The following is a 23,978-nucleotide window of genomic DNA, read 5'->3' as shown; positions in this document are numbered from 1 at the left end:
TCCAGGTTTCCTTGGACTCCTCTCCTGGGTGTTTAACTGGGAGTGATCCCAGAGTTCTGCCCCACTGCATGCACAGGGTGTGCCACTCCATGGGAAGGAGTAAAACATTAGGAGCTATTTCCCCCACAGTTTGATTTGGCCACAAAACTGAGGAGTACCTGCAGAGGGATCAAGTGGAGAGGGAGCAAGATGGGCAAATAACTCCAGAGCTGCAGGGTGGGAACTGGGAGAACAAGGTCCAGCAAGGAGCTGCCTGGCCTGGAGGAGAATCGTGCTGCTATTCCAAAAATGCCTCTGTAAGAAGTGGCTTAGCTGTGCCTCTGGTCACCCCTGCTCCTACTGCAGCTGGAATTTAATCCTGCAGGAGCACATATCTCCGCATGGAGTCACCTTGGCTCATTGTAGGACTCAAGTCCCCAGGAGGTAGCTGATTGCATTTTCAAAACACTCCTTCTTTACATATTTACACATCAAACACTGTCCAAGAAGTGGCGGGTTGCTGTGGTTTTGTTTTGTTTGATTAAATTCTTACTGAGAAAAGCTTCAAGAAAATAATGTTCTGAAGAATTTGGAAGGGAGGGAGCAAGGAGAAGGAACAATCCTAGCAAACAGCTTAGCAAACAGCTGGTGGCTGAAAATCTGAGCCAGCCAAGCAGGAGAAATGTGGGAGAAAAGAGTTATTCCGGGCTGGAGTGCAAAGCGGTTTCAGAACAAAACATAAACAACCCCCTCAAATCTATTTCTGGGCAAGCAGACTGTGTTTCATCCTCACCCTTGTCCAAGTCATCTGCGTCCATCAGGGTTCCTGCTGAGCCCTTTCGGAGCAGCCAGCGTGCTCTGGCCACCACCTAGGGAGCGAGGAGTGTACTGAAGCACGACTTCATTCAGAAGTGGGATGAATAACCTCCTTCACCACTTTGCCTTTCTTGTTTGTCCCAGAGTTTCTCTCCTGTGCTCCCTCCAGGCTCTTCCAGCAAATACTGCTTTGGGCTCCAGCTGCTCCAGCCAAGTGGAGTTACATTCCCTCCTAGAGTCCTTGATTCCCCAAGCTTGTGCTGTATCTGTAGGAAAAGCAGGATTAAGTGGTGGAAATAACCTCCACCGTGGGCAGCAGAAACTCGGGCTCCTGTGAATTCCCCCTGTCCTGGGAAGGACTGGAATGAGAGTGGAGCATGGTACTGGTTACACCTCAATCTGTTCCCAGGCAGAAGCAGCTCCACAGCACTGAACGATGCACATTGCCCTACTCTGTAGTCAGGCCAGCTCTTCATATTCTGGTTTAAAAATCAAAGGCAATTCTGTGCTTGACCTTCCTTGGATTGCAAGGGATGAGTGGACATCAAAGGAGTCCCCAGTGATCTCCACAAAAGCCAAGAAGTATGTGGTGATCCATGAGAACAAAACCCCATCACCTCCCCAGAGCCTGAGCAGGGAGAGGGGAAGGAGCCTTGAGGATGAGGTTAATGCAGCTGGGCTCTGCCAGGGCCGAGGAAAAGAGCTCTGAGGGTGGGGGATCTCAGCTCCAGCCAGTGCAGGACAGAGGGGACATCCCACAGTCCCTTGTGTGTGGAAGGGTCACTGAAATCCCTGAGCTGAACACTGTGAGAAAGAAGAACTTCTTTGGATTCTTGGTGAAACCCGGCTGATGTTCAGGCTGGAGGACTGAGCCACACAAATGCTGTCCCTTCCCTCGCCTGCATGGCCCAGGGTCCTGCCAGGGCTTTCCTTTGTGGAGCACATCCAGCTCCTGCCCAGCTCCTTGGAGGATGAGCCACTCAGGAAAAGTCAAAGCAGAAAATCGAATTTTCCACCTCCTGGGCCAGCCGAGCAAACTAGAAATCCCAAAATAAAACCCATCCAGCCTCTTTCAATGTGTTCCTCCCCAAATCCATGGCTTTGCTTTCCTCCTGGGTTCTGGGAGCAATGTCTGTAGCCCATGGATGCAGGATGCAGAGCTCCAATCCACACTTCCAGCCTCGGTTATCAGGCACAGGCAGGAGAGAAACAACTTTTTCTGGGGGATTGATGAAGGAAAAGAAGAATGCAGCAGCACAAGGAGGCTGCAGCGGCCCTCTCACGTACACTAATCATGAACAAATCCTGAAGAGTTTTCTCCCTGACATCATCCAAGCCCTGCACACTTGCAGCTCCCAGGAGAGCCCTTGATGAAAAAGTCAGATGAGCTATTTTCATTTCTCTGGAAGTAGCCAAAGCAATTTTAGGAAGGGGAAGGTGGGGCCCTGCTGGAGTTTGCCAGAAAGATCCGAAGCATTCAGCTCACATCTTTGCAGCAGCAATCTCTGTCTGACAGTCCCCAAAACCCAGAGCGAGGGAGGAAGAGGCAGCACTTGCTTCCCACACTGTCCCTCAGCCAACCTGCAGGTACATTAACTGAGTTTGGGAAAGCAGGCAAAGGGGACAGAGAGAAAAATCCCCGAAAATTGCTTGCTCTGCTTAAAATGAGCCGTTCATCATCACCCATTTGCTTCTGAACTCTGTAAAAAAATAAGACGGGGAGAAACAGATGAGAGAAACCCCTTTTTTGCCCCAAAGCTGCATTGGGGGTGAATGACAGCTCTGGGAGAGCACTGGAAAAGAGATTTCTTCCTGCTCTGGGAAGAGAGAGGCATCCAAAAGTGACACAGGTCAGAAAAACCCAAACCAAGCTGCACCATCATTTCAACACCAAAATTCCCTGTGGGGCAGGTCAAGTTCTCTGTGATTTCTCCTAATACCTGCTCCTCCAGGATCCAAGTGCCTGCTTCTCTCCCAGCCCTGGCATTCCCAGCCCATTCCAGAGGGTCACAGTGGAGCAGCTGGAGATTAGGCAGGGGCATAATCCTGACCCTAATCCTATTCCTGGCCGTGGTATTGACTCCCAGAGAGGTTTTGGCCACTCCTTTCAGCTGTTTCCTCACAGGTACCATGGGGACAGGGCCGTGCACCCACCTGAGAGCAGCTGTGGGTGCAGGGTATGGGAAAAAACAGCAAACCAGCTACAACCAGCCCTAGAATAGCTCCCAGTCAAAATCACACAAGGCAGTGGTCAGTCTGAGACAAAACATGTGTTTTCAGGTAATTTCACTCAGTTTTTTCTTTTTTTTTTTCCTTTTAATGGAATGGAAAGAAATGAAATGTGAAGTGAACCCAGACAACTTTGTCATTTTTGGGTTTTACTCGGAGGGAAATTTCACCCTTTCCCAGTCCAAGCCTGCACTAGGAAGTTCCCTCTCTACCTTGCAGAATACTCACTTGTATTCCATTAAGTACTATACAAACATCAGATGGAAGGCTCCCAAGTGCAAATATTTTTTTGGGTTTAGGGAAGCAGAAAAGATAAATAGAAAATAAGTTGCAACTCCATCAAGGGTTTTAATGAAGCCCCATGTCCAGCAAAGTATATAAAATTGAGACTAATGCTTCACTGGCCTCTGTATGTTGTTTTAATGATGTGCTTAATGTAAAAAGATTTTCTGAAGCCAGTTTGAATGGTAGTGGAGAAGGTGCATAAACAGCAGTTCAGTCAGAGGTCACTGAAAGGAAAGCAAAGTTTCTCTAAAAAAGGCAGAGAAACTTTCTCTGTGCTGTCCTCTATATTTGGATGCTCCTTTGGGTGACAGGTGTACAACCCCTCATGGCACCTGCAAGCAATTCAGGGAAAGAAGGGTCCTGCAGAGGGGTTCATGTCCTAATCCTTGTACAGATTATCTGCTCTTAATGCCACAAACTGGAGATAACAGCAGCGAGGAAGGTGAGATTTGCATAATGCTGATCAATTTGAAACCCACAGTAAGCAGAAGTGCTTTTTGATTGCATATCCCAGTGCAGCAGCAGCCAAGTCTTTAGTTATTCAGGTCAGCTCTCACAGCAGCAGTTGCACCCCTGCAAGGCGAGCTGGGGATACGATCACACTTTTCCAGCCAGAGAGGATGAAAAGCCATTTATTTGGATACATTTAAAGCCATCTGCACAGCCCGCCTTCCCCACACAGCCAGGGACCAGAAAGCTTTTAAGGTTTGTTTGGCTTCTGCTCGAGAAAGCTCAGCCTGGCGAGGGCCGTGGCCAAGGGCTGGGAGCAGAGGCTGGGGGGAGCAGAGCAGGCAGCTCCTGGGGAGGAGAAGTGGGATAGGGAAGGAGGGAAGGAAGGGTGTGGAAGGAAGTGCTCTGGCAGTGCTTGCAGAGGGGTTTGTACCCACAGCCTGCCCCACGCTGGACATGAGCAGGGATAGGGGTTTGTGCATAACCCCTGTGCTGCTCAGCGAGCAAACGTGAAAGGGAGAGCAAAGCTCTGTCCGGAGGGGGATGGAGAGAGTTACCTGAAACTCTGCTTGGTGCCCCCTTGATGCCTTTTCCTGGTCTTAAAATCAAGAGTCGTACATGGTTAGAAGGGGAAAAGGGATTTTACCTTGGTATTTATTTTAAGGATCCTTAGGTGCACACGTTCAGGTCATGCATCGAGATGCACCCCACCAAGTCTGCCCCCAAAGATCGGGTATAACCTTATAGGGGTTACTAATTAGCAGATCTATCAAAGATTCCCCAATGAGAGGCTCAAGTGAGCCCCCCTCCCCAAGGAACCTTCCCCTGGATGGTTCTATCTTGGTTTACAGAATGTGTTCTGGAGAGGACCTTGGGCTCTGGGGCACACTGATCCCCAGCTACGAAGCTTCTGAAATGTTGAGTCTCTCAGCTTGACAAACAAGTCCAAGAATCTAGGCAAAACCCTCAGTAACGCCAGGCTCTGGGCTCAAAAGCCCTCCACAGGCTGATGTGAGAGCTGGGGACACTGTGCAGGTGCCAGCCCTGAGAAACTGGTCTGAGCCAATCCAAAGGGCCAGGCCCACCACAGAAACCAGTTCTTGGCTTTCCATCACCTGTGGAAGTGCTGTAAATAGGGTTTGGCCCAGCAAGGGGAAGGGCAAAGCCTTCAGGGGTGAAATGGCCGTGGCAGGGGGCAGAGGGTTGGAAAGGTTTCACCCCCAGAAATGTCCCCCATAGGAGGACCCCACTTTCCCCCCACAAACCCGCAGTGCTCCAGGGCCAGCACTTGCAGGGACAGGGGAGCACAGTGGGGTGTGGGAGGGCTCTGTCCCCATCGTGGACAGCTGAGCAGGGTCACCTGCACGGTGACACCACCTCCGTCACCACCTCTGCAGGGGAAAGGCACAGACTCTTGGAAAAGCTGCTTCAGTCTCTGAACTCGTGCCCACAATCAGCCACCACCTCGCTCTGTGTATTGTGAAAGAACACAGGGGAAGGCATTTCTAGCCAACCCCTCACACTTAAAAAAATAATTGCTTGATCATAAATAATGATTATTTCAATTGATGAATCATTTTGACTCATTTTAGGTCTCGAGAAATATTTAATGTGCCATAATTTTGGCATGGAGAATTCACTCCCCAGTCGTGCATATTCTTGTTAGAATTGGATCAAGTTAAATTAATATTTCTTTTTTAGGAGGAAAATTTAAATGACAGTCAACCAAGAATATAGAAAAATGTCCTGATATTAAAAGATTGTGATCAACCCTTGTCTCCCCATGCTCCTTCACATACACAAACACCAGTGCCCCTGCCCAAGTGTGTAAAGTTTTGTTTTTACAGCCCAAAACACAACACTTGAGTAACCTTTCACATAACACTTGTGTAACCTTTCACACAACATTTGTGTAACCTTTCACACTGAACTTCGAGTCTTTCTCCAAGTGAAAATCACACTTTTGAGGTCAGTCCAGGCATGTCAAACACAGGATTTGAGACTGAAAAGCGTCTGAGATAATAAAAAATGTGCTTCTCCCTCTGGGGAGAATTTACAGAATTATTTTTATGATCAGAAATAATTTATTAGTGGGAAATGAGAGGCCAGCTAAGGAAATTCACTGTTAGTCCCAATAGTTTGTCCTGTGAATTGCTCAGGAATCTCCAAGCACTTGGAATCCTACAGCTCAGCTCAGCGAGAGCCACACCAAACAGGGGCCAGCGTTTGGGTTCGTTAGGGGAAATGTTAATCAGGACCTACTGAAGCTCCTTCAAACAGCCAGTGTTTTATGACAGGATGGAATATGGCTGAACCTGCTCCAGTCAATGCTTCCATGGGGTGGAGAAGGAAATACTGATGTGTTTTCAGGCACTGGTGAGGTCAGAAGATCTTTCAGAGTCTGACCATGAGAAATGCCAAGTGAGAGTCCCACCAAGACCCGGGAGCAGCCTGGTCAGTCCTCTCTTAAGGGGGCTGGAAGGCAAAAAAAGATTATTTAAAAAAAAAGAGGGAAAGGGCTCAAGATTGATGAGGTGGGCAATAGCTCATATTTACATATCTGGGGCCTCCCTGACAGCAGAAAAAATAAGTTAACCCAAAAAATAGAAATCTAATCTACATTCACTTCCCAGCTTGTCAGAAGGCCTCGGTGCAGAGCAGCCTCTCTTGGCAGCACAGGGGTGTCCCATGGAGGGACCCCACCAATAAATCTGTTTGATTTCCTGTTATGAGAAGCAGACAAAGAGATAGGGCCAGGGATGGGCAGAGCTGTCTGCACAAGGGAAGAGCCTGTGCTTTCACCCCAAACCCAAACCCACCCTGTCCGAGGTTAGGAAAAGTTCACTTCACTTTGGGGCTTTTTTCCCGTTATTTCTCCTTTCCGTGCCTTCCCGTGGGAGCTGGAAGGAGACAGGACAAAGCGTTTCTTTCCTGCTGGCAACGAGCAGCCCTGAAAGTGTGACAAAAAGTTTGCTCTTGAGAGATTTCCAGTGCGAGGGTGTGATCTTGCAGCCCCTCCAGATGTGAGTAATGCCGTGACATTTTTAATGGGTGTGTGGTTGGTGAGAATTTCTTGGCATTTCTCTCCAAGTGTTTCCCCACACCACTCCTTCCTCGCTTTCCTGTCCCCTCCATCCAGTGCACGTTACACACACACAGAAAAGGAAAGATTTCAGATGAAAAAGGTGTTTTGTCCCAAAGCCCTGAGGACCTGGTGGCTGCCCTGCAGAGCAGCAGCTGCCTGATAAGGTTCCTCTCAGGAGCTGACATCAGCACTCCAATCCCCTTTTGCCCACTGCCCGATCCTGCAGTCCCTGCCCAAGAGTGTTCCATGGCATGAATTTTCCAGAAGTCTGGCAGGTCCACACCAACACTTGGAAGGGATTAGGATGAATGTGGTAGCATTGCAGTGTATTCTGTGAAATGCCACAACCAACACCCTTGTTTCTGTGGAGGAGTATTTTCAGAACTGCTGGGAATTTCCCCACAACACCAGCAGCCTCACTGGATCATCACTTCTCCCAGCAAAATGTTTCAAAACCTTTTATAGAAACATGACCATGGATGTAAATTTGCTCATTTGCATTTTTGTGGGTTTTTTTTTTTCCTTTAGAGAGACCCAAGATCTATGAAAAGGAAACAGATTTTGATAAGATTGTGCGGGTGGAATTGAGAAGCAAACACAAAATCCAGTGCACAGCAAGCGGGAATCCCGAGCCGAGGATCGAGTGGAAGTGGCAGCCCTGCAACCTCACAGACACCCTGTAAGTGCCATCCCTACGGGTGAACATGTTCCTGAATTGTTGGGTCGTTTCCAGTCAGGTTTTCTTTCCCCTCCATCCTAACTCATCTGAGCTGAAACCACAAGCAGAGTGAAGATCTCCAGGGTTCTGAGCCCAGCTGGTGTCTCTGTTCGTGCGCCTTGTGTATTACCTGAACTGTGTTAAATAAGTTTAAAGTGACTAAAGATCACTGAATTTTCTTTACCTTGCCCAGCAATGCCCCTGTGACTTTCCCAGACCTTTCCTTAGCGCTGCTGAATGCCGTGAATGCTCTGACAAAGGAAAACCAGCAGGATTTGTGGGCAGAGCTAACAAACCTTTTGCCCTGCAAGCTCTGCCAGACAAACCTGCTGAAGGCTTGGCTTCCTTAAATCCATGTGGGATTCATGGCACTTCCCAAGGGCTGTCTTCACTCGTGCACGCTGAGCTCAGGCTCCTGTGGCAGCCTCTGTGTCCCAGAAACTGGAAGAGGGAACTGTGTCTTACTGGGGACCCTTCTGTGCTGGAGGCTGAGGTGTGAACACACAGCAAAGTCACTGGGTCAGAGCTGCCAGAGGAAGGAGGCCAGGGAACAGGCGGGATGGCTTTGGAGCTTTGCCTAAAGGAGACATTCCCTCTGCTCCTGCAGTTCCCTGAGCAGAGGGGTCTGCAGAGAGAGGCCTTGGCTGATGCCCAGTCGCTTCCCTGGTAGCTCCTGGGCACATGCAGGAGCCAGGTCCTGCACAGTTCTGACCACTTCAGCTCCTCCCTGCAGTGAGAGGGATGAAATCAGGCTTTCCATCCGTAAAAGAAATGAAGACAAGTCTAGAAAGTGAGAGGGAAAATTGCTGGATGGTGCCTTGTTTTCTCACTCATTTATTGCTGTGAATGGCAAACTGTGAGACAGGGGAAAAACGTGGAGGAGTCCTTTCCCAGGTTCTCTGGTGCAGCACAGAGATGTTGGGAGATCCAGTCTCAGCTTGGGAGGGACCTTGTGTGCCTGCCCAGGGAGGTATCCCGCAGTTACTCTGCTCCTGTGGGAATAAACCCGGGGATTTGTTGGCGTTGTTGGAGGCGCAGGGCAGCAGGAGGCACAGGGGCTCTGCTTGGGAGGGGCTTAACAAGAGCAAGGTGGAAACACCACGTGGAAACAGGTTCTGCATAGTCTAGGAAAGCCACAGAGATGACCCAAAATCTTTTCCAGACCTTTGTGTCTAGGGGGAGAGAATTGGCCATGAGTGCCGAATTAAACCAGATCCAAACCAGTGACCTGGTGGCAGAGGACCTCACATAACCCTTGTTGCAGCTCTCTGGCTCTCTGATCTTATCAATTTAAATACAATTGCAGAGTGGCTCTACCTCTGCTGGCCCCAGGGGCAGCCTTATCTTTCTGCAGCAGAAGCTGGAGGAGGATTCCTGTGGGAAATGACACAGCCCCCATTTCCTTCTGTTGTCTGACTTCCTCTCTCTCTCTTTCTCTCCCCCCACTCTGCCTCAGCAGTGCCCTTTGAATCCCTGAGCACCAGCATTGTCCCTTAGAGCTGGGATGTGATTTACTTCCTCTGAGCTTTTCCCCTTCATCCTAGGGACAGGATTGTGCCTTGCAGGAAGTCCTTCAAGACATCTTCTAATTAGGCCCCTCTGAGAGCTGTAAACCCTCCCCTGACCCAGGGTGTCGCCCCTGTGCTTTGTGTGCCTTTGGCTGATTTATGGATGAATTTTCTGCAGCATCAGCCCTTGGTCAGCACCTATAAAAGTCCATATTCATTTCACCTCCTGAAACCCCGTGGTGGGCTCAGAGCCTTTGCTTTTCTAGGAATGAGAAGAGCTGTGTCTCTGCTTAGTTTTTCCAAGTTCAGAAAGACAGGAAAGCTTCTTGCCCTGGATGGTGCAGTTGGACCTTCCCACATGACATCTTTCACACTCTGCTCCTTGCCCATATTCCAAAATGAAGATTGATACCTGTGGAATGTGCAGCATTAAAGGAGCCTTCTGCTGTCACTATCCCAGAATTTATCCATTCCTGCTCCCTCAGCCCACACTTCCTGTTGGAAGCTGAGCACAGACAGACACTCAGCGACATCCACCTCCCTGCACTTTGGAGTGACGGGCATTAAGAATTTGGAAAGATAACTTATAATAGCCAGATTAAACTGACATGATTGAATTAGCTGTCCAGTATTTTCCATTTTCAATCTTTGGAAAGTTTTGGGGGGGGTCCATTGCTGGTCATGAACTGATTTTGTTTGCCTCTGTCAAGGTGCTTTGTAAATAATTTTGAAGTGTTGCAAAGAAGGAATGGAGGAATTTCACAAAGAAGTAACAGATTCCAGCAGCAACAGCTTTGGGGAGTTTTTCAGACCTATGACTATAATTTAAGACTGACATTCTCTCGCTCCAACACACCTCCCTGCTTACCTTGAACACCATCTCTGCTTTTCTACCTCCAGGTGCAATCCTGAGGGGCCAAAAGTTACGGTTCGGGAGAACACAGTCGTAGGAAACAAGATCAGGAGCATTGAGAACACCCCCATGAGGCAGGGGGATAAACCAAAGGTATGTGTGGGACGATGGGGATGATGTCAGGGAATGCTCACCCCCAGCTCCTGGTTCCCAAGCTGCTGAGGGTTCTTTGCATTCTTGGAATTCCCCAGCGCTGGGATCATCTCAGATCTCTGCTGTTTACAAGTGCTGGGCTTTGGGAATGATGTCACACGCCCTGTTTAAAACTCTCCCAAGACTTTGGGGTCAAAACCCTCTGTGTCTCCCTCAGTCTTGAGAAAGTGTGAGAGTGGTTCAGTGCGAGGGGTGCTGTCATGAGCACTGATAAGGACTCTGAGTTCATTAAACACTTGGAGAGCTCTTTGTCCTGCCCCCCTTTTTCCTGTCCCCCTTTGTCCTGCCCCCGTTGTCCTGCCCTGTTTTCCCTACTCCCAGCAGCAGGAGCTGACCAAGTGTGTGTTGTGCAGCCCTGCAGGGCCGCAGGTACCTGCTCTGATTTCCAGAGTGTGCAGGTCCTGGGCTGAAACCACTTCACTGGGACAATGAAGGAGGGAAAACCTTCCTCCTACACTTCCCTGCCTGCTTCCCTGTCCAACAGCCCTGGGATCACCCTGCCTGTGTGAACTGAGAGATCCCACCAGGAATTACCTGCTCAGTGTCCCCCAGCTGCTACTGGCTGATATCCACATGTCCATGCTGGGAATCTGCTGTGGATTCAGGGCCTCCTGGCTCTGCTGGGCTCTGGCTGGGATTACCTGTTGGACTTGCAGGGGTTGCTGGCTCCAGGAGTGGGTTTGCAGCTGCAGCTTTGGAGGTGGATGGTCCAGATGGTTCAGTGTCTGATCCTGCAAGGTGCTGGACGCTGCTGTTCAAATCCTGGTTCACCTTTGAGCATGGGATAATTCTGGAGTTACTCCTGTGCTTAAAGTCAAGCACAAAGCTAAAGTGCTCTTCTGGATTTGATCCAGACTAAATCAGCATCTGTCAGGATCAGTGCCTCAGCCATCTGCTCTTTCTCAGGGAGACTTTCCAGTTCTAAACATAATCCAAACCAGAGCTCTGAAAACATGGAGCTTGGGCTGGGAAGGAGAAAATCAGTGTTCGCCTCTCATTCCTGAGTTTTTCCATTGCTGGGAGATATTTATAAATTGAATTTATTTAGATGGCATAGTGCCCCTTAAGATCTGGCTTTAGTGTATTCTTTAAGAATTTTAGATCTTAGGTAAAAGCAGCTCTCTAAAAAGTGCTAATTATTTCTAAAAATGGAGTTTGGTGACATTTACCTTCCAAGCTTCTTCTTTTTCTAAGACTTTCTTGTTGCTTCATGGGCTGACAAGAGCTTTGAAACTCTCAGGGCTACTGTTTGTCTCCACAGATATATAGATATAGATATAGATATATAGTCTGTCTAAATACATGATCTGGTGTCCCAGAGCTTGGTCTGTGTCTTATGATCACTCTTCAAGTTCTTTCAGTCCCCATATAAAAGTGAAGGGTTTCACAATTGCTGTGGCTCAAAAAATACTTGTTGGTTGCTGAATCGTGGAAGTGAGGACCACGAGGGAACCTCCACACCAGGACCCCGTGGAGTCCTCAAAGATCTCCTTGTTCCCCAACTGCTCCTCTCTCTGCCCTGCACAGCCACCTCTGCTCCTTCTGCACTCCCCTGGCATCCCCAAGAGTTCATTTTTAGATGTGTTCTAAAGGGTTGCAGCTCAGCCTTTAACAGCCCTTTAACTTCAGCTTTTACATATTTCATGATTAAAGTTACCAGCTGCATAATTGTACAATTTATGGGATATTAATTATTTTTCTCCCTGGCTGAAAACGCAGTCTGAGGCATTTTCTATTAATTTTTATGTCCTGATTAAGAGTTATTCAAATGAATATAACTAAATTATAGGAATCTCAGCATTCAGCACTTGGTCTTCCTGCTTACATTGCAGACAATTCCTGTCCTTCCCCCTTTCTGAAGTCCAAGGTTCTGTGTTAATTGGAATCTTTATAATAAAAAATATCATTTTAAAAAAAGACACTGAGGAAAAAGTCTTCAGACTTTTCCTTGAGTTTTTATCAGTCGTTATTCCCACCAGGAATGGAACAGACAGGAAACAGCCCAATCCATTCCCACCATATCCCAGCAAATAACTCATCTGCACTGACCAAGCAGATGAAATAATAAAGATGTTGGAATCTGAGCTTTCAGGAGCTGTGTTAGGAACCTGGGATTAGCTGAGGTTTGGGATTTTCCTGTGGGATTTGAGCCAGTCCCATGAGCACTGGAGTCTTGGGCAGAAGGTGGAATTCACCTGGGCTCTAGGATTTGTCAGCACCAAGAGTTCACCATTGGGAGCTGCAGCAATAAAAGCTGGTCCAGTGATATATGAAAACTTGCATTAATTGTTTAGAGCTGCTAAAAACATGGGAATAACTCCCCTGGAATCATCAGATGCAGAAAGTTGCCCAAAGCAAGCTGGCAGGGCAGCAAGCATGGGTTTTTTTCAGCAAACCACTGGTGCTCTTTGATCACATGAAGCTCTTCAGACATCTCCTGACAGAAGTGCCATGTAAAATCGAGCTCTCTTGTCATCATCCTCACAATGATTATTCCATGAGTATTCCACAGACAGAGAAGTGAATTTCACCTCCTCCTGCCTTCCTAAGCCTGAGTCTCATTCCTAAGGAAAAGTGTGTGGTTATGGTTGAGGTAATGATGGGTTTCAGTGAAGTTTTGGTCCGACAGGGGTCGAGGCAGTTGCACTGGGATGGGTTCATTCTCCCTGGGGTTTTGAGCCCATGCTGAACTCACTTTGGGATTTAAAGCACTGCGTGGCTGCTCTGAATCTCCTTTTTCACACCAGGTGTAACACCCGTGACTGCAGGAATTGCCTGGCTTTTCAAGTCACAAGGAGCTAGGTTGCTATTTTATTTTCTTTCCTGTTAGCAAAATAACAAACTGGCCTGAGCTTGAGACCAGCAGAGGAGAATAGCAAGGCTCATGCATAATTCAGTCCCACTGGGGGGTTCTTTTCATCTCTTTTCTCCCTTTCATGTCTATATGAGAGTGGCCGGGCCACGTGGACATTTCTGCTGGTGAAATTCACAACCACTCAAGAAAACTGACCCAAAAATGCCAAGTTTAGCCCTCCTGAAGGAACAAAAAGACTACATTAGAGCAGTGGGATGTGTGTGGTGAAAAGTGTGTGAGCAGCTCAGCCAGGCTGTTCAAATCTGTCACTTCAGGAAGCTCCTCCAGCCCTGTCATGCCAGGCTGTGCCAGGGAAGGGGCACAGCCACAGGGACGGGGTTGGGACACAGCAGCACCCCCTGGGAGACCAGCCCGGGTGTTTCAGGCACTGCCCAGGCACAGGAGCACATGGCACTGTCCTTGGTGGGTCTGGTGAGAGCCTGGCCAGCAGCAGGGACGTCAGAACTGGCTCTTTGTCTTCCCTGGCTCCTGAATTCCAGAGCTGCCGTCACTGGAGGAAGGAGCAGGGGGTGGTAATTGCTCAGGACTAGCCAGGATTTACCCACCTGCTCCAGGTGAGCAGTCCCTCCATGCCACAATTCCTCCAGAGGCACCTCAAACCTCCAGTCTGCCCAGTTCCCAGGCCAGTCCAGCACCTTTCCTGACTGCACAGCTCTGCTCACCCTGAGGAAGGCACTGGCTGCTCCCCTTTCCCAGGGAGAGAAACACCCCCTGCCAGAGGTGGGAGCAAAGCTGCAAGTCCTCAGCCAGCTCCCAGACTTCTCTTATCACTCGTCCTCAGTCCATCCTTTAGCGTGTTTTGAGTGAATGAACTCGGATCCTGGATCAGGATTGTCAGGCTCTGCAAACAAGTGTTATTGTGTGCCACTCAAGTGGATGGATTAGGAGCGAGTTGAATGTTTTCTGTGCAGGGTCCCTGGTGAAGTTCCTATAATTCCATCTCCCTGTAGCCACCTCCAGCCCAGCTCTGCCAGAGTCAGACAGCTGAGAAGTTTTCCACTGATGTTTTCCCCTCCTCATCCTCGCCCACGGGCAGCTAACGAAGTGAAAGAGGAAGAATTGGTAATTAAAGCTCTCGGAGGGAGGGATTAGACAAAGCAAAGAGAAAGCAAGGAATAACAAGAGATATTAATTCATGCTGGCTCCAGCTTAAAAAAGGTCTCATTGCTCTGTCCTTACTACAAGATGTCTTAAAACACTCATGGTGCACGGCTGGGGAATGTTATTTGGCTGCTTCTAAAATAAGTTATTTTTATCAGTTCAGGAACATTACATATGGACTTTATTGAACTCTCCCATTAGGAGTTTTCCCAGCAGCAAGCTCTATTTAGTTGTCAGAGCTGTTCTTCAGAGATCAGTCATTTTATTCCTTTGCTTATTGAGTTTTAAACTTAGTTTATTCTTTCCTAGTAATTATTTATTAGCTAATAATCCCTTCCTCGGGCTCACAGTATTGGGTGGCCTTTGGGTTAAGAAATAGGAAATGGAGCCCTTAATTCCAAATCCAACCCAGGCAGTCCAGACTGGGATGTGTGGTGTTTGGTGTGCAGTGAGCTGCCAGGATCCCATCCAGCTCCCACTAGGAAGATGTCTAGACACTACATGCCAATAATTTGTTATTAATTAGCCTGGTCCCAGTGCTGCCTGCACAGAAGCTGAGGCTGGGACAGCCACCTGTGGCTGCAGCATGTTGGCAGCTGGGGACGTGGCAGGGGAACTGGAAACTGCACATTTCCAGGCTGTAAATAGTTCATTAATGGTATTTTCAGTGCAGAGACACAAAGTTTTAGGGCAATTACAGCATCATTATTCAGCTTAGCAGAGAGTGCTGCGCTCTGGGTTTTCTGGGTAGAAGGCAAGAGAAGCAGCTGTGGGGTGAGCCCTGCCTTGATTGTGCAATCCCAGAGGGTTTGGGGTGTGAGGGACTTAGAGACCATCCAGTGCCACCCCTGCCCTGGGCAGGGACACCTCCCACTGTCCCAGGCTGCTCCCAGCCCCAATGTCCAGCCTGGCCTTGGGCACTGCCAGGGATCCAGGGGCAGCCCCAGCTGCTCTGGGCACCCTGTGCCAGGGCCTGCCCACCCTCCCAGGGAACAATTCCTTCCCAATCTCCCATCCATCCCTGCCCTCTGGCACTGGGAAGCCATTCCCTGTGTCCTGTCCCTCCATGCCTTGGCCCCAGTCCCTCTGCAGCTCTCCTGAAGCCCCTTTAGGCCCTGCAAGGGGCTCTGAGGTGTCCCTGGATCCTTCCCTTCTCCAGGTGAACATTCCCAGCTCTCTCAGCCTGGCTCAACAGCAGAGGGGCTCCAGCCCTGGGAGCAGCTCTGTGGCCCCTCTGGACTCATTCCAACATGTCTCAAGCTTTTCTACCCTGGCTCTGATTCCAGGAGTGGAAAATGCTTCTCCAGGTGCATGGACTAAGCACACACAGGAATATTCCCTCAGAATTTTTCCACTGTCTACTAAAGGTCCTCAGATTCTGGGATTGTGCCCCTGCAGAGAGCAACACTTTGCACTGTTAACAATGGGAGAAGATCCCTGAGTTTGGGTGCTCAAGTTCAAACCAGTTTTTCATTAGGGATGGCATTTAGAAGAACAAAATCCCTATCCCGACCTGCCACTGTGACCAAATACTCACAAATTTCAAATTTCAACTACCAAACCTATCAGGATTAGGTTAATTTGACCACTGAGAACTTTATTTCAGATGTTGGAAAGATAACTGGGCTGTCAGGCTCAGGGATTTACCCAGGAGCACACAGCTGGAGTGAAATAATGATTCACAATCTTTCCAAGGGATTCATCTTACAAGATAATCACTCAAAATCCTGAATTGCCAGCTCTGGGATCACGTGAAGATCTCTGCTGGATGCTGCTGGTTTAAAAGTCACAATCTGGAGGGCTCTGGGAGGTGCCAGTTCAGGGCCAAGTCAGGAAAGTGCCTTGTCTGTGGTGCTCAGGTGTGTAACGAGCTGGTATCCAAGTGCACGACAACGATTGGAGCATCCAAACAAGAAAATTACTTTCTCTCTATCCCTCAGTAGTTTTTTTCCCCCCAAGAATTTGTCCCCAGATTGTTTCCCACTGTCATTTACCATCTTTTTCACCTTCATATCTAGACAAGACTGAGATTAGCCCCAGTGAGGTCTCAGGATAGCTATTTGCTCTTTTTTTTTGGTTTTCCCACTGCCCCACCAGACCTTTCCTGAGTTATGGAGCTGGAGATGTCAGCATCTGTGTGTGTATGTGCTCATGAGCGTTTACCTCTGGGCCACCAAGCAGCTTGAGGCATTGCATCAGTGTTTAGAAGAGCCCCAGTGTCACCCCGAACATTTTGGACGTGTCCCAAAATGGATAGTTTATGATTCTGACTGGCTCTACAGCGTTATCCTCCACTTCCCAGCTAGAGCTGTCACTTAGGAAGACTAACTGCTGTTAAAAAGCTGTCCAAATGTATCCCCTCCTGTCCTCAGCATGGACATTTACATTGGCTTTTCCCAAACATGAAATCCTCAGATCCATGAGAACAAAGATGTTGGTCCTGATTCAGCAGGAATTCCAAAGGCAGTGGCTGCTGCTCAGGGCTCTGAACATGTGCTCGTTCACAGCCTGTGGCATCGGGCCACTGCTCCAGGACAGCACCAGGAGGAGGAGCAGGCTGCTTTTATGGCCAGGCTGCTTTTATAGCCAAGGCAGAGCTGTTTTCACATCATAAATCGCTCAGGAGTGCACAGCTCTTTCTGTGGTAGACACCAGAGGGAGCTGGGTTTGCTGCTCTCCTTTTTCACCCCTAAATTTGGGGGTTCCCTGTTCTTGTGTTTGGTGCCCATGAAAAGTAAAGCCTTTTCCACTCACCCCCTTACTCTGCTGAAAATGCTCACCATTAGAATGTCAAATGCACATGGGATCAAAACCTTTGGAACTCATTTCCCTGCGGGATTTAAAGTGCCAGATCTCAGCAAATCTTAAATAACTCAGAAAATACATCCCACACAGCTATAGACACACTCATGGGGCAGCTTTAGGCAGGGCAAAGGAATGTCTTGTGCGAATTTAGTTTAGGATATTAAAAAGAAAGTCCAGAGATGCTTCTGTGCACTTCAAAGAGCTCTCTGGAGATAAGGACAAAGGGCCAGAGGGTGTTATAAGTTTTGATTCTCAAAGGCCTTAGAGAGGATGGCAAAGAAAGTCATATTTGTTCCAAATGTGAGGGCTCAGAGCTCCTCAGGTGAATGGCTGCAGGGGAAGCAGAGCAATCCTGCAAGAACATCTCTGTCTTGGTGGGTCAGGCCCAGTTTTCCTGCTAAGTCCAAAGGAATACAAGGAATAATTAAAGCCACAGCCTGCGGATATTCCTGTGTGAGCCTGAGAGGGACAGGGCAGTGCTACATGGCTGGGCCTCACCAGCGAGAGCCTTGGGACGTTTAAGGAACACAGGTTCTTGAGGACATGTTTGAGTTCAGCCCCAGCAGTAACAGAACCACCTCCTTTTCCCATGGGGTGAAGCTCAGGACAAGTGCTCCTTCCTTTTCCCTGATCCTCCCTTTCTGCATTTGCCAAGTGTTGCAGCACTGGCAGCTTCTCCAGAGCTTCCTGCCTTGCTGAATGAGTCCTGTGTGGCTCCAAGGAACAGTCTTGGAATCAAGGGACTCCCAGGCCATGCTCTTCCCTCCCTTCTCCGAGGGGAAAAGCAAAATCCTGCAATACTCTTTGTACCACATGCATAGGAATCACCTGCTTCCCATGCAAACGTGGATATTCCCCACATACCCCAGAGCTGAAAGGCAGGAAAGAGAATAGATGGATGTGGGACTGTGTTTGGATGGATCCTCCAAGCTCCTCAGTTCAGCCTCTTGCTGATGTTGTCACACAAAGACCTTGGCAGTGTCTTGAAGGAGGACTTTGCTTTTCATGGGTGAGACGGGGAAAAAAGGAAGGGGAAGGTTTAGGATTGAGGAGGGAAGAGAATCAGCTGGGTCAAGATGATGTGAGACAAAAACCAAGTAGGAGCACTTGTCTGGGACCTTCACCTGTTATTAAATAGAAACAGCTTTCTTAACAGTTTTTCTACCCTCCCACACACACTGCCAGGGCTGCCCCACCCTCAGAGCCAGTCCTTGTTCTCTGTTTCCTGGCAGATCGTGAGCACCCTCACCACGGAGAACAGCAGCGCCTCGGGGCTCTATTACTGCATGGCTTCCAACAAGGTGGGCGAGGAGGAGAGGAGCATCGAGTTCTACGTGTCAGGTAAACAACAGAAACACCACACCAAGGCAGAGGCTGCTGCTCTGATTTCCCTGGAAGTCTGACGGGGCTGGTGAGCGCTGGTTCAGACTCCTGGCCATCTCTGTGTGTTGTGTTTTGGAGCACTCCCAATCCAGCAATCCCAGGCTCCTCACCCCACACAAGGCAGGATCCAGCTCAGTTGCACATGTCCAGCATCAGACCCGATGTCCCTTTGCCCTTTCCAGATGCAGCTGCAGCCCCAAGTCCCTCTCTCTGTGTCTTAAAGCAACACTGGTGACATTTGAGTGCTGTCCTTGGGAAACCTCTGGCAAAGCTGAGGCCTTTGTGGTCTTCCAGAGGGCTGGAGCCTCTCCCTGAGCCAGGGGAAAGGTTGGTCTCCAAGGAAATCAGCAGCCACAGCAAAGGTGAGCAAGGCCAGGATCCAGCCCCGTCCTGGGCTGATTGCACAGTGACACTGGAGCCCTGCCTGGGCCATTGGCCTTCGCAGTGCCCTTTTGCAGGGAGGAGGTTCTCCAAAGAACACAAATCCAAACAAATATCTGCTTAACCTTTCAACACAGGAATTCTTTAGGAGTGAGATCAAGATCTACATAACTCTTTCAGCAGAGATGGCAGCTCAAAAAGAGAGGAGAGTCCAGGGGCAGCCTTGTTCAAGTGCTCACCCAGAACAAAACTGGAACATTTCTGCACTCACTTTCTGCATGAGTGGATGTTGGCTGGCAGGATTTGCATCAAAATATCGATTTTTAGGACAAAGAGTGCAGAAAGTAAATGTCTGATTCTCACTGCTTGGTTCCTTGTCCGTGGAGAAAGTTGGGAGGGCAGAGCTCGCTCGTGGCAGGGATCTCTCTTCCCTCCTGGATTGTTTGACTCCATTGCTCCAAAGGAATCCAGCACCTTTCAAACCCTGCTGTCCAAAAAGGGCTCACCAAACACTGTTCCCATTGGTGTTACACACAAGTGCCAGGAGGAGAAATGCCATCCAACAATAACGAAGCTGGTGCTATGCAGGGAAAGGTTTCACCTCCAGCAGAGCTCCTTTGTGCTGCCCCAATGGGGGCAGGAGAGGCTTTCAGCCTCCAAAAGATATTTCCCAAAGCTCTAACTCTTATTTACTTAGGAAAATGCCCTTCAAGGTGCACTTTGGGGAGATACAGCTTAGATATCAGAGGTCCCCAACATGTCCAAGGCAGGCTGAAGACCAGCTATTAATTTTACACCTCACCACTTCCAAGTGTTGAGTGTCCTGCTGGGAATTCTTCCAGCTGTTATGTCTGGGTGGGTTACCCAAGCTCTTCACAGAACTCCCACATTTGGTGACTAAACCCAAAGCTGCAGCAACTCAATAAGCCACAAGGATAAGGTCAGATCCAAAGGGTTGGATCATCCCATGCACCTTGCACAACTCTGGTTTATTTTAGGAATAAAGATATGTAGGGGTTTTTTCCACCCACAGTGAGCTAATATTCCAATTTTTTTTTTTTTTTTTAACATCCATCTAGCAATGCTTTGAGACACAAGTGTTTTAATCATGCAGTTTTAATTATGAAGGAAATGAATCACTGGGTGAAATTACTGAAGTGGTTCTGGTGGGAATGTTTCCACCAAAGCAGACCAGGAGGTGCACAGGGCTTGGCAAGACAGGCTTATTCCAGCCTGTGAAGGGGAAACTGGGAGTCTGTGCTGTTCCGGGGAAGAGGCAGATGCTGACCGAGCATGACTGGCTTTTGGAAGGGCTGTATTTAAAAATAGTGTTTCTGGATTAGAAAGGAATGAAAACTTTCTAAATGTGGCCATCCTGGTGCTAAAGTGGGTCATGCTGCAGCAGTAAAACAGCAGCAGTGACCTGAGGCTGGATTCCTCCACAGGAGAGTCCTCTCTGAGTGTTGCTCCAGCAGGGCCAGGCTGTGGGGACAGTTCTGCAGGTTGTCCTCACAGCTGGAACAGCTGGAGCAGGCTCCAGGTTACTCCCCCCAGGAGTTTTCTCCTGTCTCAATGTTGAGGGACATGTGAGGTTCCAGACAGAGGAAGACCAACAGCACAAGGCTCTAACTTGGTCACTTTCTGAATGTGAGGGGGCTCATTCTGGGCAGGTTGAGCCTGAAGGCTGAGCTGAAGGCTGCGCTAGAGCCTGAGAGCACACGAGCAACACGTGGGACTTTGGGACATCTGGGAAATGTCTGTAGCATTTCACAGCTCTCTGCAAAGCAGCTGCAAGTTGTGGCACCCCACAATGAATTCAGCAATTTGTTGATTTTAAAGAGCTTCTCTCCCATTATCTCCTACCAATCAATGACCTGGGGCTCCCTGAGCTGCTGTCAAACCTTTTGGCTGAACTGGGCTGAACTCACTTCTCCCTGGTAAGAAACCTGAAGGTGATACAGAGGCTCAACTCCCTCAAACCCCTGTTCCACTGGGGCAGGGTTGAGATGTTTTCCCAGGCCATGGCAGAGTGTTCCAGGGATACTTCCTCAGGTGCTGTCCAGGCTGCTCTCTGGGAATGTGCTCACTTCAGTCTGATGTTTTCACCACCACCACCTTCATTTCAGAAAAATTAATTTATCCCTGTGGAATAATTGTCAGCAACCATTTTGTTCTTCCACTGCAGAGCCCCCACAAAAACTCCCACGGACACCAGAAATAGCACTGGGCTCTATTTTTAAATAATTTCTCTGCCAGCAGAGTTCATTTCATGAAGGGTCGGCAGGGTTTGGAGATCACTCAGAATCCAAACCTTATAAGGGGTCCAGCGTGATGAGAAATCTCCTCATGCAGTGACAGCCCCTCCTGCAGATGTCCTGACTGTCACTGTCCCTCTGCAGCCCTCTGGAGTCTCTCCTAAAGGGATTTGTTCTCCATCGTGCCCTGGCCTAACTCTTGTTCCAGGATTTTTGTTTTGTCTCAATCCAATCAAGATCTGACCCTGCCTGCCTTTCCCACCACTGCTCTGACTCCAGAGCTCCCGTTTAAGCCCTGGCTGAGCCAGCAGATGCTCAGAAATGTCATTGTCCACCTCCAGCTCCAAAGGACATTCCAGGCAGGCTGCAAACTCCCCAGTGCAGTGAAAAGCTGCCCTGGTGTCTCCTGCAGGGATTCTCTGCCATGAGCAAGTGGAATTTCCCTTCTAATCTCTGCTCTGCACCTTGGAGAGGGCAGCTCTATAGGGCTGCAGGTCCAGAGTAAATCAAATTCCAGCCTTTGTCTGACTGCACTACATTCAGCAAAGTGGGATCCCACCCCTCTGAAAACTCTGACTGTTCTGGGAATATAAATGAATTATGATAAGAACAACAAATAATAACCAAAGCCCTTTTTTCAAGGGTTTATCTGATTGCCAAAACAACTGAGAAAAATGGAGTTAAAGATTTCTACCCGAAAGAAAATATTGCATTTCCAGCAGGAGATAAAAATCTGCTCTCAGATAGCAGAACAATGGATGAGCTGGGCTGTTCTAGGAGTTTGTACCACTCCAAACTGCTCATTGCCGACGTGTTGACAGGATTGCTGACAAGCAGCACCGTTCCACATAGTGGGGCTCACCCTTCCCTACATCCCTGCTCCTGAGGGCACCCCCCCTGCCAGGCCCAGGGCTGGAATTTGGGTACAAGCAGAAGTTTTGAATTACACAGATTATTGTGCAAAGCACAGGAAATTAAAACCAATTAATTCCTTTTAAATACAAATGGAGACAGACTTGCTTTTGATTTATGCTGCCTTTTTACCTCCCCCCCCTCCCCGATGGCTTCTTTCCCTCTTTTGCCCTGGAATCCAGCAAGGTGGAGAGGGAAATTCGCAGCTACTATGCTGTAACACAAAACCAAAGACAAATGTTTGGTGACTGCTGATAAAAGGGAAAAGGCCCCCGTGGTGCATTCTTTTAGCCAACTTATTAGGAGCCTTCTAAAACACGGTATCTGTTCAGAAGGAGGAAGTTAATCACTGCTCAGGTTCAGGATTATGTAAGCAAAGCTGTCTGAGGGATGAACTGATTTATAATGTGCTCTCCAAGCTGCACTCACTCCCCTGATAATCCAGGTAGGAGGAGAAAAGAGAGAGAAGAGCAAGGAAAGAGAGAAGAGAGCAACTTTTTTTTTTCCCCCCTGTCTTTTTCCTTCCACTGCAATGAAAATCAATGAATATTCTATTGGAGCTGAAAGAGCTGCTTGAAAGGCAAACAAGATGGGAGAGAATAGCACAGGTTCTGGCTAAAAATATTCAAAATGCTAAATAAAAAATGTCAGAAGAAGGAATGATAAGAAAAACAAGCCAGGCCTCTGCTCCCAGAATGTTAAGTTGGTAGAAAAAAAACCTGGCAACCTCCAAGTCCAGCAGCAAAGCAAAACTATGGAGCATCCTTCCCAGCTCAGGGCTTGGGAATGGACACATCCCATTCATTGGGAATTTGCACCCAAATGCTCCAGCCCAAGCTGTACCATGCCCAAGGTAGCACCTTGTGCCAAGGGATGCAGCACTTGTCCCCCGTTTTGAGAGATTCAGGAGATGCTGAAACGCTGCTCGTGCCACATCCCATTTTTTTCCCTGGCTCTCCATTTTCCCATTTCGAGAGGTTTTGGTGGCCTCAGACATTCCCCCTGTGTTGACAAGCAGCAGTTGGACATGTTGGAAGCACAGGACATGAGGAGTGAGGAGTGGATGTGTTACACAAGGCAGCCTGAGCACACAGTTGGCACCAAGAGAGAGCAACTGAGCCTAACAACACCCTGCAGAGAGCAAACTGCAATGCCAGGACGAGGAAAGAAGAGAAAAATAACAATTTCCAGAGCTGTGGCCTGAGGGGTTCTCTTCTCTTTTTGGATCTTTTGTGACGTATTTCTGGTGCCAGTCTTTAAAAACCATGAAGCAAAAGCTCATGGGTTCTACTCTAGGCGACTCGTGAAGAAGAGAGACTTTTAATCACATCTGAAAGCTCCTCCAGGGCTCTGTATTTTATAGAATATATGGTTTATTATAAGGCAGATTGGTTATTTCAGCAGCCTCACTCTTTGTGCTCAACTGCAGCTTCTGCAGAACCTTTTGTAGTGGAGCCCCTGGCCGAATTCCAGGTGGAATTTGCAGATGGCAGGTGCAGTGCACGCTTGTTCTGCTTTAACTTCTGTCCCTCTCAAAGTCCCACCCAGCTCATCCTGGCTTGAGGAAGCATCTCATCAACAGCTTGGCTCTGAATAATCTCTCAGACTTAGGGCAAACCTGTTCCTGTTCAGAAGGTGGCCCAGAGTGAGCCCTCCCAAGGTGTCCTGTCCCTGGTAACATTGATAAGAGGTTCCTCAGAACTCTCAGCTGCTTAAAAATCCTGACCTAACAGACAGCAGAATAATTCCAGGTCACTGTGGTTATCCATGAGCTTTCATTCAGGTGGATAGGTCCCTAAAATCAACAAAATCAAAAGGGAATAGAGTATCTTCCAGCCCAAATTTATTTGCAGGTCTCTGGTAGCTCCTGCAGGAATGTGTCTGCAGGGCAGGCTCTGGCCTTCCACTCAGTTTTTCTTGTTTTCAAATGGATTCAGTTCACCACTTCAGGAAAACTGTTGTGGTTTTTTTTTTCTGGAGTGAAAAGTTACTAAAAATATAGCAAGAAACAGCTCACTCTTTCGTGGCTAGGTCGGAGTCATGACTGTTAAGTTTAGTCGTGACTAAACTTAAGGGCTTCAAGGACTTGGACATCATTAGATCAGTTAATCCAGCAGTGATCAAGTAAAT

General features: G+C 48.5%; 1 protein-coding gene across 3 annotated transcripts in view; it reads left to right on the top strand.

The window, feature by feature from the left end:
• Positions 1-23,978, top strand: part of LOC104691716 (vascular endothelial growth factor receptor kdr-like) — a 120,707-nt gene that overhangs the window by 58,419 nt on the left and 38,310 nt on the right. For all 3 annotated transcript variants that reach the window (XM_039571845.1, XM_039571843.1, XM_039571844.1), the window contains exons 10-12: positions 7,373-7,523; positions 9,971-10,076; positions 18,150-18,258. In XM_039571845.1, coding sequence (XP_039427779.1) covers positions 7,373-7,523; positions 9,971-10,076; positions 18,150-18,258 — 366 coding nt within the window. The remainder of the gene's footprint in view (positions 1-7,372; positions 7,524-9,970; positions 10,077-18,149; positions 18,259-23,978) is intronic.

This window comes from Corvus cornix, chromosome 4A (assembly GCF_000738735.6).
Source record: "Corvus cornix cornix isolate S_Up_H32 chromosome 4A, ASM73873v5, whole genome shotgun sequence".
Taxonomy (NCBI): Eukaryota; Metazoa; Chordata; class Aves; order Passeriformes; family Corvidae; genus Corvus; species Corvus cornix.
Note: the sequence above shows the minus strand (reverse complement) of the source record. Positions and strands in the feature narration are given on the sequence as shown.